Source organism: Eurytemora carolleeae, unplaced genomic scaffold (genome assembly GCF_000591075.1).
Source record: "Eurytemora carolleeae unplaced genomic scaffold, Eaff_2.0 scaffold527, whole genome shotgun sequence".
Lineage (NCBI taxonomy): Eukaryota > Metazoa > Arthropoda > Copepoda > Calanoida > Temoridae > Eurytemora > Eurytemora carolleeae.
In genome coordinates, this window is record NW_019396488.1 from 32,882 (window position 1) to 49,641 (window position 16,760).

The following is a 16,760-nucleotide window of genomic DNA, read 5'->3' on the forward strand; positions in this document are numbered from 1 at the left end:
ATTTAACAAATCCGACAGATATATAATATATATGCTAATAATTTTTAATTGTGATTTCTCTATCACGTGACTTGCGCATTGAGCATGGGAGAAAATCATTGTTATATTTAATAATCTTTACATCAAATTAACAAAATTTGGTCCAAACGGAAAACAAGCGTAAAAAATGGAGATATCGTTGCACATACGACTTACAACAAAACTGTTAATTAAATTCTCATCATATTTACAATAAACTATATCACTCTAAAATCTCAGTCTAAGTATTATTGCTCATTTTCTGCATCGTTGATGGTAGCCATATACTTGGACAGATCAAAATCCATCTCACAGTTGAGGACGGCTGTGAGAACAAACTCCGCTGTGAAAACCGGTTGTTTAGCTCGAAGAACGTCTGTTATAAGATGCATGTCCTGGTTACATGTCACTATCATGTAGTTAAAGTTACCACCCTAAACATAAATTAATTTTATCAAATCAATTCAAATTGAACTTTTAGGGAAAACCTACTTCAACAATGTCATATCGATGTGAATATGCCATCTCAAAATAAATTGAGGCTTTACGATTTGCAATGATTTCATTTTTTACAAAGCTGTTCAATATGCTTTTTTCGATAAAGAAAAAAAGCCGGTTATCCTCATTTTGAAGTTCTTATACGATTAAGCAAGAACTGTTTGCTTTGTTCTGTTCATTTCATTTTCACTTCAGCGGACAACCGCCTTAATCACAGATTCTAACTGTCATACATTTCCGTAGTTATTTAAAGAACGTTTTATGAATCATCCGTTAAGTCAAATTACGGTGTAACTATCAAAAATATAAATTTCTATGCAATTTCTTTTTTCTCACTAGCATTTGATTCCTTTATATGTATTATGTAATCACAACTTTCTTGTTTCTGTTTTACGAATAAAGTTAATTCCATTTGGATAGATATCTGCATCTCTGAGAACTTGAAAAAATATGAAATACGGATTATTTAATGCCATTAACAAAATTTTGTAGATCAGCATTATCCCAAATAGCAGTTCTGTTCCCAGCAGTGCTTAGGATCCATTTAATCCGGATCCGGATCCGGATCCAGGTCATTTCTTTAAGATTTACTGATTTTTTAACCAAAAATAATTTTCAAATATTGTTTTATTTTTTTTTCGCTTATTTTTATCCTATAACTTGATGAACCATTCAGAAATGAGGAAATTTTTATAATCTCTTTTTTCAAAAGTTCAGATTTGGGTTTTAGGAATATTAAAGTTTGTTTTTGCAGTTTTTGGTTGATTTTTTACCCCTTGGATCCGGATCCTAAGCACTGGATCTCAGTATTTAAAAACCTACCTTATTAATTTCCTTCATCTGCTGTGGGGATTTTCTTCTTCTACTTTCAATTCTAAATATAATAAAATAATTATAAAAGGGTTGAAAACTTGAAATGTAACTGGTATAAAAATAAACTTAGAAAATTATTTTTAAATATTTTTTTGCATCAGCAAAAATTTATACTTAAATTTTGAGATTGAAAGTTTGACTTTTTATGCATTAGAAAAACTTTTAGACTTGTGCAAAAAGGATCTGAGTGATGGCTAAATTTTAACTTTTATTTCAGAAAAAAATATTACCCTTTCAATGGACTGTAAAGGAAAAATGAAAGGAGGTATAGGCTGAAACCTAAGAACTTCAGAATTTGATCGAGACCAATAAGAGTTCAATCTGATGTTCCTGTCTCGATAAATTGATATAAAACTGTGTCTAAACTATACCAAAACTTAAATATACAAGATTTGGTATAAGATTCTAAGTTTTTAACTGATCATGTTAGCAAATACGCAACCAATCTGAAAAAGGCGATATCCCAGAGTAGCCTGAAAAAACTCAGGTTTGCTCCTATTATTATTCGAATTTAATCCTTTTTCATTTTTAGAAGATATAATTGATAAGATAATTAATACGTCCGTATCAAGTGACCAGAACTTCCACCAATTGCAGTGCAGTATCATTGTCACGTGTCTCCGTCTGTATCACGGTTTGACACAGTTTAATAACTCCTAAAGTTCTTAGGTTTCAAGCCTGTACCCCCCCTTTCATTTTTCCTTTACACTCAACCTTGTCTGTGATACTATTTCAATTATTATTATTATCATTGAAAATATCGAGCTTTTTATTTGAAAAAAAAACAGACTAAAAAGCTAAATTTTTTCGGAAACACATATTGTCCTTTTCAATTTTCATGATTATCATTGCAAATGCCGAGCGTTGAAAAAACAGACACAATTTTTGATTATTAACATTCTCTGAAAGGCTGACATTTAATGAGAATAAAGGTAGGAAAAGAGGTGGGAGGGGGATCAGATATACATTACCTTCCACCAGCTGCTGTAATAATATGGTTTATCACACGAGAACAAGGAGGTACATTCGGTGTTACATAAAATATCTAAAAAAAATTAAATTACATTTTTTTTGAAAATAAATTTTAGATTGCTATATTTCTGTAAGCGTCAAATACAGAGTGTAACACTTAACATACAACTTGACAGTTTAAATGCCATGAAGATCGTCTTTTATTCTAGAAATCATTGGCGGCATTCAGTCGTTAACCAAAGTTTACAAGCAGTATTCTAGAAACCATAAAAATATACCACTAGTCCTGACATTTCCGAAATGCAGTCTGTTCTATTTAGCTTAAAAAAGTATCAGAGATTCAAGGTGTACCACGAAACATGACACGTCAACCTTCTTTAACATATATGATTCTTGAAACAATATTATTCTAGTCCTGGTGGTCCGCCTTTCTGTTGTGTCAACATTACCAGAGATATTAAGAATTTCGTTCAGATTTCAATTTTACTAAAAAAAACAAAAATTGTCGAAATCTGAACGAAAATCTTCATATCTCCGATAATGTTGTAAGCACAAAAAAAGGTAGACCTCATTTTGGAATGCCAGGACTAAAAATGAAGAATGAATGAAAAAAATTTAACCCTACCTTCTCGGAGAATAAACAAGATTGCCCGAAGAATATAAAAGATGTAACCCTACCTTCCCGTAGAATAAACAAGATTGCCCGAAGAATACAAAGGATTTAACCCTACCTTCCCGGAGAATAAACAAGATTGCCCGAAGAATACAAAAGATTTAAACCTACCTTCCCGGAGAATAAACAAGATTGCCCAAAGAATACAAAAGATTTAACCCTACCTTCCCGGAGAATAAACAAGAATGCCCAAAGAATACAAAAGATTTAAGCCTACCTTCCCGTAGAATAAACAAGATTGCCCGAAGAATACAAAGGATTTAAACCTACCTTCCCGGAGAATATTTTGTTTCTGTCTGGATTCTTCATAAGCTTTGATAAACTAAACTGATACTTCTCTTCAAACTAAAAAAGAGGAATTGCGATAAAATTCTTAAAAATCTAAAAATGATTTTATTGAAGAGTCTAGAACAGAAGGTCTAATTAAATGTTAAAGTCTGAAACAACTTTCAATAAAAACACTAATTATTTTTGAGATTTTTGGTTCTAGTAAATGTCATCATTTTTTTTAACAAACATTAAAGGGACTTTAGACGTAATTTGAGTTGCACTCTATTTAAAATTCACCAAGGTTTGATGTCCATGTTTAATGTGTCAAATAATTCTAGTTGAAATATATTTGAACCTACCTGAGGACTTGAGATTAGAAAATCCTTTTCTGGAAGCCATCGACCAGCTTTTTTACTTTCTCTAATCCATTCAGGTGTCAATATATACCTAAACATTACATTCAGGTGTCAATATATACCTAAACGTTACATTCAGGTGTCAATATATACCTAACATTACATTCAGGAGTCAATATATACCTAAACATTACAATCAGGTGTCAATATATACCTAAATATTACATTCAGGTGTCAATATATACCTAAACATTACATTCAGGAGTCAATATATACCTAAACATTACAATCAGGTGTCAATATATACCTAAACATTACATTCAGGTGTCAATATAAACCTAAACATTACATTCAGGAGTCAATATATACCTAAACATTACATTCAGGTGTCATTATATACCTAAACATTACATTCAGGTGTCAATATATACCTGAACATTACATTCGGGGATCAATATATATGTAAACATTACATTCAGTAGTCAATATACGTAAACATTACATTCAGGAGTCAATATATACTAAACATTACAATCAGGAGTCAATATATACCTAAAAATTACATTCAGGAGTCAATATATACCTAAACATTACATTCAGGTGTCAATATATACCTAAACATTACATTCAGGAACTGTTTACTGGAGACTACTGTATGTATTACCTAACGGTGGGAAGCGCCATCATAAAATTATTTGTTCGTTCCAGCTTCGGCATTATTAGATGTGATACTTCAGCAGGTAGGGTGGTATACTCAGCATACATATCCTAAAATATCAATCAATCAATCAATCAATCAATCAATCAATCAATCAATCAATCAATCAATCAATCATAAATACATCATTCAATCGATTAAACAAACAATCAACCAAACAATCAACCAAACAATCAATCGTCGATCAGGTTTTACTTAAGCAGGCAGGGTGTTATACTCCGCATACAAATCAATCGATCCATCAAGTTCAGTTAAGTCTGTTGAATATTACCGTGAGCAGATGATTGAGTTCCTTCCTCTCCTCTCCTTCCATACTACTAAACATTATCCTGGGGGGTGTTCCAACCTTAAAATAAATAAATAAATAAAAGATCATCCATCATTCTGTGGAAATCAGGGCCGAGTCCCCCTCATAAATACCCGCCAAGTCTTGAACAATATCAATTAATACATAAGCTCATGATATGAACAAATCATTTTCGACCATAGGTGTCCAGGGGGTGGGGCGTAAAAACCCAAACTTTGACATTAACCAACAGAATTTCCACACCTTTATTATTCAGTTAACAAAAAAAAATCATTGACCCATCCTTCTAAAAGAATGAAATAATTTTATTAAAAGAAGTTTTTCCATTTGAATCTTCTCGACCTCAAATTTTGTACATTCTGAAAGAAGGCAGAAATTTTGCACACAGCCTTCGTTTTTTTTCATCCAAACTAGACTGAAAGGCAAGAATACTTTCTATCTCCATTTTGAACTCGATGAAACCAGAAAAGGGTTCATGACAAAATGAAGGTTTGTAGATTTGTGCTCTCAGATCTGAATTGTTTCATTCAGATAAGATTAAATGGTCAAAAATTATTTTCATGAAAAAAAGTGCCAAGAGTTGCCCGTAGAATTAAAAAAATTTTAAATGTTGAAAAAAATCAATAAGGTTTATTATTTAGCTAGATAACACATGAAACGTAAGAAAACTGAAACTAGGATAATTTTATAATGCTAGAAGTTTCACCTGGAATGGATTGTTTTCTTTTTCCTGTTCCTTCTCTTGTTCTCTGTCCTCCTGCTCTATGGGTTCTTCTTTCACAAGAGGTTCAGCAGACTTTTTCTCCGGTTCCACCGGAGAACCCGGAGCAGGCTTAATATTCTTCTATTAGTTCAGGAGTTCATATGAATGATTAGGTCTAGGTACTAGAAATTTATACCAAAGGTTTAGGTCTAGTTACTGTAAATTTATACCTAGGTCTAGGTACCGGAAGTATATACCTGAGGTTTAGGTCTAGTTACCGGAAGTAAATACCTGAGGTTTAGGTCTAGGTACCGGAAGTATATACCTGAGGTTTAGGTCTAGGTACCGGAAGTATATACCTGAGGTTTAGGTCTAGGTACCGGAAGTAAATACCTGAGGGTTAGGTCTAGGTACCGGAAGTAAATACCTGAGGTTTAGGCATAGGTACCGGAAGTAAATACCTGAGGTTTAGGTATAGGTACCGGAAGTAAATACCTGAGGTTTAGGTCTAGGTACCGGAAGTTTATACCTGAGGTTTAGGTCTAGGTACCGGAAGTCCTGTTACAGGGTCTAGATCAGATTCTCCGTCAATAAAGCCTCCTGGTTCCACTGGAGGTAAACCCTTAAATATGGATTGAATAAGGAAAAATTGAATACAATAGGATCGAATATTTGCCTTCCCGGATCCGCATAAAAACACAGATCGACTGGACTTACCCGGATCCCAGTGGTAAAATAAAAGAACAAAACCAAAACAAATGATCACTTTATTATTACCTGAGCCGCCCGTTCGTCGTTCAACCTCCGCCTTTTCTCATCCGCCTCACGTTCCTGTCTTTGCTTCTCCGCCTTTCGTTTAATCCGGGCCGGAGGATTCGCCTTGAACTTCTGATAGGTTTCCTGATAAGAAATATCAAACAGGTTAATTGGGATTCTTTAACTTTTGAACTAATGAACTATCTTACATAACAAAACAACGACTCAAGAGCCAATAAAATCATATCTCATGTTTGATTAATAAGCCATTCTTTACAGAAAAACTTAACTTTTCCGTTTTAAACCTTTGAACATGAGGAACAAACTCGATATTGAATTAAAAATGTACTTGAATTTAAAAGTAATCAAAATAAGGAATAGAAAAAACTTTCAAAAGCTTACGATATTGATTAATAAACAAACCAAAGCTCTAGAAATCATACTGGGCAGAATTTTATCTACTAAAGCAGGGGAGTAAAGTTCCAAACCGTGGTTGAGCGGGGATCTGACAATTATTATCAGGTTGGGGCAAATAACGATTTTTAACTTTGCTCCCCTGCATTGACTGGAACAAAGTGTTAAACTGACCGAGGTGACCCTGATGGGTAGCTTCCAGGCCTGTATGAGATGAGGAACGAGATTATAATCTATTCTCAGCGGTTCATCAGATTTAAACCCCTGGCATAGTTCAGGTAAAATCAATCAATCACACAAAAAAGTGAAAATTGAACCAGATCGGCACGCATACGTTGTTATTGAATTAATGGATGGTTTTCCCCAATAAATTTCATAGTGCCTAAAAATCTGATTTAAAAAAATATTTATTACTAAAAATATTGTCTTATTTGATTATTCATTTAAAAATATAAAATTTGTATAAATTATTAAGACATTATAAGAAACTATCATTAAATTTATTTTAATATCATTGAAAATAATAGAGAACCCTCATTTGTTAATGTTTTAAATAGAAAAATCATTGTTAAATAATTTATGGCATTTAATCTAACACTTAATTTTGGAACAAATAAAAATTTCGCAAATCACTAGAAAACGGTTTTATGTCAATTTCTCTCAATAGAAAGATTGGATAGATTTAAAACACTACCAATCTAAAGCTATTGTGATTAGGTATTTTTCACTTTTTGCAAATACTTTCTTAAAAACTAGAGAATTGTTTGTTTAAACCAACTATTCCTGGTATTTAGCATTACTCATGCACTGAGCTGCATTCACGGATCCAAACATAACATCGTTCAACCATTGGATAGATACTGCTGGTACCTTCCACTCACGGGCTTTATCAAACTTCTCTCCGATTGGTCTAAAAAAACATCAATTAATCAATGCTATTTCAATCAATGAATTAATCAGAGTTTTAGGAATGTCCTATTACCATTATTATTATTATTATTATTGTCAACAAACCTACAGTTAAAGTACCATGTCATATATGTAACTCAAGATAAAATTACTAAATCAAGAATGAGCAATCAATATCAATCAACCATTGGATCAAATAAATGGTCAATACATCCAATATTTAATAAGTTCAATAAAAAGTTCAATGAATTTACAACTTCCATAGATGTAAAACAATCAAACAATAAATAAGTTAATCCATATTTATCTCAAAAGATCAATTTATCCGTGCATTAGAAAATCCACTAATAAAACAACAAATCATTAAACCATTTATTATTATTTTTTAATCAGTGGTTTTATCAACCAAAACATTTAGTAATCAATTAAAAATAGATTTTCCATAACATCCATTAGTAAATTAAAGTTAATTAACGGGGACACATATCAAACAACAAAAGGTATTAAAAAAATGTTGTGTTTGAACAACTACAAAGCAATCAACAAAAAGTCAATAAAAAATTAGATATTATTTTGATCCGAAAAATCACAAACCAATCGACGAAAATTTTTAAATATTTCAGTTTCATGAGAAAAAAACTTACGCTTTACAGATAATTGCATGATTATGTTTTGTAAAGTAGTTGGTATACTTGGCACCAACCAGTTTAATCATCTCCTAAAATATTAAATAAAAATATAAATATTTGAATATTGATGTTTTGACAAGCAGTCCCATTAATATTGATGTTTAGACAAGCAGTCCCATTAATATTGAGGTTTAGACAAGCAGACCCTTTAATATTGATGTTTTGACAAGCAGTCCCATTAATATTGATGTTTAGACAAGCAGTCCCATAAATATTGATGTTTTGACAAGCAGTTCCAATAATATTGATGTTTAGACAAGCAGACCCTTTAATATTGATGTTTAGACAAGCAGTCTCTTTGATATTGATGTTTAGACAAGCAGTCCCTTTATTATTGATGTTTAGACAAGCAGTCCCTTTAATATTGATGTTGTTACAAACAGTCCCTTTAATATTGATGTTTAGACAAGCAGTCCCTTTAATATTGATGTTGTTACAAACAGTCCCTTTAATATTGATGTTATAGACAAACAGTCCCTTTAATATTGATGTTGAGACAAACAGTCTCTTTAATATTGATGTTAAGACAAACAGTCCCTTTAATATTGATGTTTAGACAAACGTTCTCTTTAATATTGATGTTTAGACAAACAGTCACTTTAATATTGATGTTGAGAGAAGTAGTCCCTTTAATATTGATGTTTAAACAAACAGTCCCTTTAATATTGATGTTGAGAGAAGTAGTCCCTTTAATATTGATGTTTAGACAAACAGTCTCTTTAATATTGATGTTTAGACAAACAATCCCTTTAATATTAATGTTTATACAAACAGTCTCTTTAATATTGATGTTTAGACAAACATTCCCTTTAATATTGATGTTTAGACAAGCAGTTCCTTTAATATTGATGTTTAGACAAACATTCCCTTTAATATTGATGTATAGACAAACAGTCTCTTTAATATTGATGTATAGACAAACAGTCCCTTTAATATTGATGTAAAGACAAGCAGGCTCTTTAATATTGATGTTTAGACAAACAGTCCCTTTAATATTGATGTTTATGCAAACTGTCCCTTTAATATTGAATATTAACTGACCTTAACGTAGTCCCTGTCCCTATCCTGGAAGCCGGTAAGGGTAAGAATCATATTTGTGCAAGGAGGTTCGAACTGGGAGGGCAGGGGAAAATGAATAGCTTTCCATGGGGGCAGAACCTAATATAAAATACAATTAAAACCTTCCTCGTTATGAATTTTTGAAAAAACTTAAGCCTTACCTTTTTCCGTTTAATTGTATCGTTAAGCCAGAAAGCAGTTACTAAACGCTTCCCTTCAACTCGTCCTTGCTGCGCTAGCGCAGACTTCTGAGAAGAACAGAGCACGTGGGTGACATGGGTCATCGGAGAGGTCGGCGATGATTCTATTTCTCCTCCATACTGTGTAATCGTTTTCTTCCAGCTAGGTACATATTTAGAATGTTCAGAACTTTCCTTAAAATACTCAGATATATATAAAGTACTACAAAACATGTTAAAGGGGATGTCGGGGGAATCACTCAGTGTCGAAAAATAGAAATTTAAAATGATGACCATCATTTAAGTAAGTATGTAATTGATTCGGAAAGTCTAAAGAAAATATTAAAAACAAAGAGTGCAATGCCCGATTTACAACGGTATCCGTTAAACCTTTATCTGATCAAAAAAGTGGAAGTAATTTTTAGATAAAGAGAAGATGAAAGCTTAATCTCAAACTTTCTTATTACAACAAAGCTTTCAATGCTACCGTTGTAAATTGGAATTAGCCCTTTTTAAATGGAGGGTCACTTAAAATTACGGCAATAGGCCCCTTAAATAAGCAACTATCATCCCAGTTCCAATAATAAAAAAACCACATCAAAACAATGGTTCCCTACCTGATAATCTGCAAACACAAAAATACATCCCAGTAAGCAAAGATCAGGAGGCAACCTTGTCTCAAGGGCGTGTCCCAGGAAGGGAGGAAGGCGTTGCTGTGGGATTCCAGGGACCTGAGCTCTCATCCCAACCATCCCAGGGACAGCTGGCCTTGGAGGGAATCTCGGAGGCATCCCTGTGACCTGCTGCATCCCTCCAGGCTTACCGCTGATTATGCCTGAATGAGGATGTTGGGGAGAGTTTGTAACATTTCTTAAAGCATTGTTTCTTTGCTGCATAGCTAACATTTGCTGCTGCTGCTGTTGTTGTTGTTGTTGTTGTTGTTGTTGCTGCTGTTGCTGCTGCTGTTGCTGCTGCTGTTGTTGTTGTTGCTGTTGTTGTTGCTGCTGTTGTTGTTGCTGCTGTTGTTGTTGCTGCTGTTGTTGCTGCTGTTGTTGTTGCAGCAACTGCTGCTGGTTTTGCTGAGGTGCAACAACTCCTTGCTGTAGCTGTTGGTTCATCATCTGAAGACGTCCAGCAGCTGAGGTATCAGGGGAGAGTCCTGCTGGGGATTGAGGGTGTCCTGGAGGTAAAGGAACTCCCCCAGGACCTATCCTGCTTGAAAGCATGTTTTGTAAGGCAACTTTTGTCTGGCTTTGTCCATTCGGACCCATCATAGCGTGCTGGGTGGCAAGAGCTTGTTGCTGAGCACTGATTGGTCCCTGCTGAGTTGAAACTGCTGACTGAGAGGTGGGATGAATTGGTGAAACATTCTGCTGGGACATAGCAGCAGTTTGCTGAGGAGACCCCTGTTGTGCAGATGTTTGATCCACACTGCTCTGCCCCTCACCTATCTGCTGCTGCCTCTGCATCTGCAACCGCTGAAGATGTTGAATCTGTTGTGGTGTGCGGGGGACCTGAGCCAGAGCAGGATGGGTTTCTCCGCTCCAAGACGGACGAACCTGTCCAACAATATTAGTTCCAGGACTTGTCATCCTGCCTGGAGATACATGACCCGGGGACATCTGATGCATGGGGGAGGAGGGTTGCGGAGAGCTAGGTACTGGACCAGAGGGACTATTCTGCCAAGGGGTTGGAACCTGGGCTTGATTCATCAAAACAGAGCCCTGACCAGAAACTGCTTGCTGGTGAACCATCCCCGGTTGTGGTTGAGGCATACCAGGCTGTTGGACCATCCCCGTCTGCTGTTGCATGCCTGGCTGTTGAGCCATTCCTGGCTGTGGAATCATGACCTGCTGCTGTTGGTGTCCTAGGACCTGTCCTTGTCCCTGCTGTTGAGCTAGCAGCTGTCTTTGCTGCTGTTGAAGCTGTATCTGGGCTCGAATCTGAGCTTCTCTTTCTTTCTGCAACTTCTGGATATACAAAGCTCTATCCTGTGGATTCATATTCTGGAGCATTGATCTTTGCTGTTCTGTCAGCTGGATTGTATGTCGTTGAAGTTGGACGTTTTGTCCCCACTGCGCATTAGGGTTGGGGAGTAGCAGGCCTCTGAAAACAAATTTCAATTAAGATATTGATTGATTTAAAAAGCCTTTCAAGTTTAATTGCATATATTTTTCCATAAAGTTAGGTCAAGTTAATTATATATGGGTAGTTATATATTATGTATATGTATAAATACATAGTTAAAAATAATGTAATAATTTAATAACTCTTTAAAACTTTGTAATGAAGTACACTGTACAAGTGAACAATTTTCTAGATTCATTTTCAAGTAGGAATAAAGTATTCTTCCAGGAATTTTAAAATATTAAAAATAAAAATTCAAAATGTAAACGAAGAGGGTTTAGATAGGACAGGTTTAATTGTAAAGATATATTTAAAAAAAAAAAAAATATCATCAAAGATAGATAAAAACAGCAAAATTAACGAAAATAGTTTTGATTAATTATAAAAATGATAAAATACCTCTGGGCTAAATACTGTTGTTTCTCTCTAGGGTTCATATTACTAAACTGCTGCCGTTGTTCAGGTGTCAGCTGAGTTATATGCCTCTGAATAATCTGCTGTTGACGCTGCATATGAGGAGTCATTGGTCTTGGTTGTCCAGGCACCATCATTCTCTGCTGTTGCATCATCTGCTGCTGTTGAGCACTCCACTGCTGCTGTTGAGGTTGTCCATGAAACTGTCCTTCCTGATTCCATTGCTGTGCTGGACCCTGAGGTCCGGAGACCTGGCCTTGAGGTAGACTAACAGACTGACCTTGAAGTTGACTTTGCTGCTGAACAAGAGGTTGAGGAACACCAGGAGTTTGCTGTTGAACTATAACCTGTCCCTGGCTTGTCTGTGGATGTTGTTGTTGCTGTTGTTGTAAAAGCTGCTGTTGTTGCTGCTGCTGCTGAAGCTGTTGTTGTTGATGTTGTTGCTGCATATGCATCTGTTGCTGCTGCTGTTGCAACCGAAGCTGTTCATGCTGTTGAAGGATTGCTGGATGTGGTTGACCTTGTTGATCAACTCCTCCCTGCATCCTCACCTGTCCTCCTTGGACAGTGAACTGTTGGGATCCCTGGATCCGAACAACCTGATGGGGTGCTCCAGGTACTTGGTGAGGGGCTCCATGAAGCATTCCAGGCATCTGGGGTCTGTTAATGATTTGTTGACCTTGAACTAAAGTATGACCAGGACGGATCTGCTGTGCCATCATTGGATTCTGCTGTGTAGCCTGGTTGCTCTGCTGTGAGACCATTATACTTTGTCGCGAGACCATGCTCTGCTGTGAACCAGGAACGTTCTGCTGTAAACTAGGGGTGTTTTGCAGCTGCATCATTGAACTCTGCTGGCCAATCATACTTCCATCCTGAGCTTGGTGGCCTGCTCCAGTATTCTGCTGCTGAGGTTGACCTAGTTGTGGACCTGGCTGCTGACCAGGCTGCTGTCCTAGTTGATGACCTGACTGCTGTCCTTGCTGTTGATCCAGTTGCTGTCCTTGCTGTTTACCAGGAGGCTGTCCTAGCAGTTGTCCTGAATGCTGTCCTGAATGTTCTGGTTGTTGACCAAGCTGCTGGCCAGGATATTGTCCAGGCTGCTGTCCTGAATGCCCTAGTTGTTGACCAAGCTGTTGGCCATGAGGTTGTCCAGACTGCTGACCAGGCTGTTGTCCACCCGGTTGACTAGACTGTTGACCAGGCTGTTGACCAGGCTGTTGTCCAGGCTGTTGTCCAGGCTGTTGTCCGGGCTGTTGAGCTGTTGAACAGGCTGTTGACCGGGCAGTTGACCGGGCTGTTGACCGGGCTGTTGACCAGGCTGTTGACCAGGCTGTTGACCGGGCTGTTGACCGGGCTGTTGACCGGGCTGTTGACCGGGCTGTTGACCGGGCTGTTGACCGGACTGTTGACCGGGCTGTTGACCAGGCTGTTGACCAGGCTGTTGACCAGGCTGTTGACCAGGCTGTTGACCAGGCTGTTGACCAGGCTGTTCCAGGCTGTTGACCATTCTGTTGACCAGACTGTTGTCCCGGTTGCTGTCCTTGTTGTTGAAGAAACTGCTGTCCATGTTGTAGTTCAAGCTCCTGTCCTATTTGTTGACCAGGCAGTTGACCAGGCTTTTGTCCAGGCTGTTGACCATTCTGTTGACCAGACTGTTGTCCCGGTTGCTGTCCTTGTTGTTGAAGAAACTGCTGTCCATGTTGTAGTTCAAGCTCCTGTCCTATTTGTTGTCCTGGCTGCTGTCCTGGCTGCTGACGAAGCTGTTGTACAGACTGCTGTCCCAGCTGTAGTCCAGGCTGCTGTCCAAGCTGTTGTACAGACTGCTGCCCAGGCTGCTTTCCAACCTGTTGGTCAGACTGCTGTCCCAGCTGTTGTCCTGTTTGCTGTCCAGGTTGCTGTCCAGCTTGCTGTCCTGGTTGCTGTCCTGGTTGCTGTCCTGGTTGCTGTCCTGGTTGCTGTCCCACCTGTTGTCTTGTCTGCTGTCCTGGGGGAAGTCCTGACTGTTGTCCAGATAACTGTTGAAGCTGTTGATTGGCTATGTGATGTTGATCAGACTTCGAAATGGTATTTTTCTGTTGAGTGCTGAGAACCGAGGTTTGCTCTTGACCTAAAACAGAGCCACCAGGGCCTCCGGGGCGGGTCTGTTGTTTCATTTGGAACTGCTGAGATAGTTGATGAGGGTTTTGAGGACGGAGTTTAGTCTGAACTCCAGCTGGTGTTCCTCCCAAATGTTGCTGGACACCTGGAAAGTTCTGCTGTCTAATCCCATGTGGTAAGGTCGGCCGGACCATTGATAGTCTTGTAGGTGCTTGGAGGCGGACAGGTTGAGGTGGGCCAGGCAGACGAACAGGCTGAGGTGGACCAGGTAGTCGAGAAGCGTTAGGTGGTCCAGGTAAGCGTGTAGGTTGGGGTGGAACCGGAAGGCGTGGTGAGTTGACTTGAAGCTTACTCGCCTGGCTGGTGACTTTTTCTACTTCCTGAGATGTTACCGCAGGTTTCTCCGTTGTCGGAGCAGGTACAAATACTGGTTTGGGACGGTTCTCCGGTAGGTTCAAGAGACGGGGATGATAAAGCGCTTCCTCGCTCCTCGCTCCTGCTTTGATTGAGTCAAGAATCCAATCTGGAGATACTGGTTTCAGGTTTGGTAATGTTAATGCGCTGCTATATATTTCTCCTCCCGGCTTACTGGTCACTAAATGTGTCACATCGCTGCTCAATTCCTAAAATAAATGTTATAGAATCGTGGTCATATTTTAGTTTTATATTTAGTTAATCAATCCATTTAATCCGAACTTGCAAGGCTTTAAATTTGACAGGAATAAACCTGAAAACTTATGATGCAAAAAATTGGTTGGCTGGGTGGTGTGATGGGTATTAGAGTTAGGAAAAATCTAGATTCCAACACTGATTCTAATCAACAATTTATCCTACTAATCTTAGCATAGAATACCTTTGAAACCCTGCCCCCGTTGAAGTTAACAATTCCCCAAAGTGAATCTATATCCTCAGAATCCAGGTTTATCAAGCATATCTTCAATCCATGGAACACTCGGCTTTCAGACGGAGAAAATCCCTGAACAAAAACAAGATTTGATTGACTGATAAAAGTAAAAGTTTATTTCTATGTGCCATACAATTAAAAATCAGATAATGTAATTCATTTAAAACACAAGTTTTTTGTTAAATTAAAAAGAAGGTAAGTAACATATAAATTGTACACTGCAAATGAAAAATTCAATAAGGGTTTATTTTAGGTTGGGAGATACGAAAATATTAAGAATCTTAAAAGAAAATAATTTAGTGATTTTTATATTTATAATTGAAAAATTTAACGCTATTAATCATGCCTGTAGTGGGAGAATCTTTTTGCAGTGTAGAGACGCTAGAACCCAATCTTGAATCACTGCAGGTACATCAAGCATTTCAGTAGCCTAAACAGTAGTATTAATATCATTCCAATTTTCTGAGATCAGTCTTTTTCCTTCGATGCTTTTACTTCAAAAATTCGCAAGTCATTCTTATTTCGAACTCACACTTGAAGTATTCCGATAGAAAAACGGATGCCGTCCTGAGCTCTTGCATCAGAACTCATTTAAGTGAGAACAGTTTACTTGGATAGTCCCTACTAGTAAATACATCATTCATTTCATTGTTGAAATTACGTGGATAGTCCCTAATAGTAAATACCTCATTAATATTACTGTTGAAATTACGTGGTTAGTCCCTACTAGTAAATACCTCATTAATATTATTGTTGAAATTACGTGGATAGTCCCTAATAGTAAATACATCATTAATATCATTGTTGAAATTACGTGGATAGACCCTACTAGTAAATACATCATTGATATCATTGTTGAAATTACGTGGTTAGTCCCTACTAGTAAATACCTCATTAATATTATTGTTGAAATTACGTGGATAGTCCCTAATAGTAAATACATCATTAATATCATTGTTGAAATTACGTGGATAGTCCCTAATAGTAAATACCTCATTGATATCATTGTACTCCGGATTGACTCCAACAATGCAGTGTGTGTTGCCTCCACTGAGATATGCTGTCTTCTTAGCTCCACCAGCTGCTAGCGCTTTAGTAACCTATTTATATTTCCGTTAGAATTAATATCTTATTACGACTACTAATTAGACTTCATCTGGCAAAATTTTCCCAGTATAATTTTAATACGTACAGCCAAAAAATATTTTTTGTTGTCGTCACATTTAGCGATGATAGAGATTAAGACGTTCGGATTTACTAAAACATTCTTAAAAAAAATAAAAATATTAAGAAAAAAATACCTTTTCCAGTTGCATTTTATTCAAATTTTTATTAATTTATATTAACAATTATTTTGGATATGTTTAAGTAGGATATACATAAAATGGATTAATAAAAACTTTAGTGTTATTATTTTATTTACCTTTTCCTCAAGATCGCCGGTTGGAAAGTATTTGACCTCTGCAAAGAATCCCCCAACATGGGGGGCCTCGAGGTCGGTAGTTAACCAGACACTAATCATAATATTCTCATTCTATCTGAAGTTAGTGGAGTTTAAATTTTATTAAAGGGACTGTTTATACATTTGAAACTGAAGATTAGATACCAACTATCAATAAGGCTTCAAGTTATAAAATAAGGCTACCTTGTCCATATAAGAAGGTGAAATTGTGCGTTGTTCAAAATTTTAAAGAGAAAAAATTATTGTTGCTTTTTTCAGACTTATACAGACTAGAGAAGATAATTCCAACAATCAACTCCAGTTTTGAAACTGGCAATGTAAAACTTTTGATAATCAGTTGAACCCCAAAAATATCTGTA

General features: G+C 36.8%; 1 protein-coding gene across 1 annotated transcript; it reads right to left on the reverse strand.

Annotated features, from left to right (window-relative positions):
* Positions 1-89: 89 nt before the first annotated feature.
* On the reverse strand, positions 90-16,533 carry LOC111704211 (PAX-interacting protein 1). Its single transcript, XM_023476364.1, has 23 exons — positions 16,363-16,533; positions 15,932-16,039; positions 15,286-15,369; positions 14,889-15,011; positions 13,536-14,658; positions 13,349-13,429; positions 11,921-13,196; positions 10,012-11,500; positions 9,377-9,589; positions 9,198-9,314; positions 8,112-8,185; positions 7,342-7,468; positions 6,733-6,822; positions 6,166-6,288; positions 5,918-6,010; positions 5,392-5,517; positions 4,650-4,724; positions 4,325-4,428; positions 3,664-3,751; positions 3,305-3,379; positions 2,361-2,434; positions 1,339-1,390; positions 90-452 (listed from the first exon to the last, which is right to left on the reverse strand). The coding sequence occupies exons 1-23, from the start codon at positions 16,459-16,461 to the stop codon at positions 267-269; spliced, it is 6,000 nt and encodes a 1,999-aa protein (XP_023332132.1). The 5' UTR covers positions 16,462-16,533; the 3' UTR covers positions 90-266.
* Between the last annotated feature and the right edge of the window lie 227 nt (positions 16,534-16,760).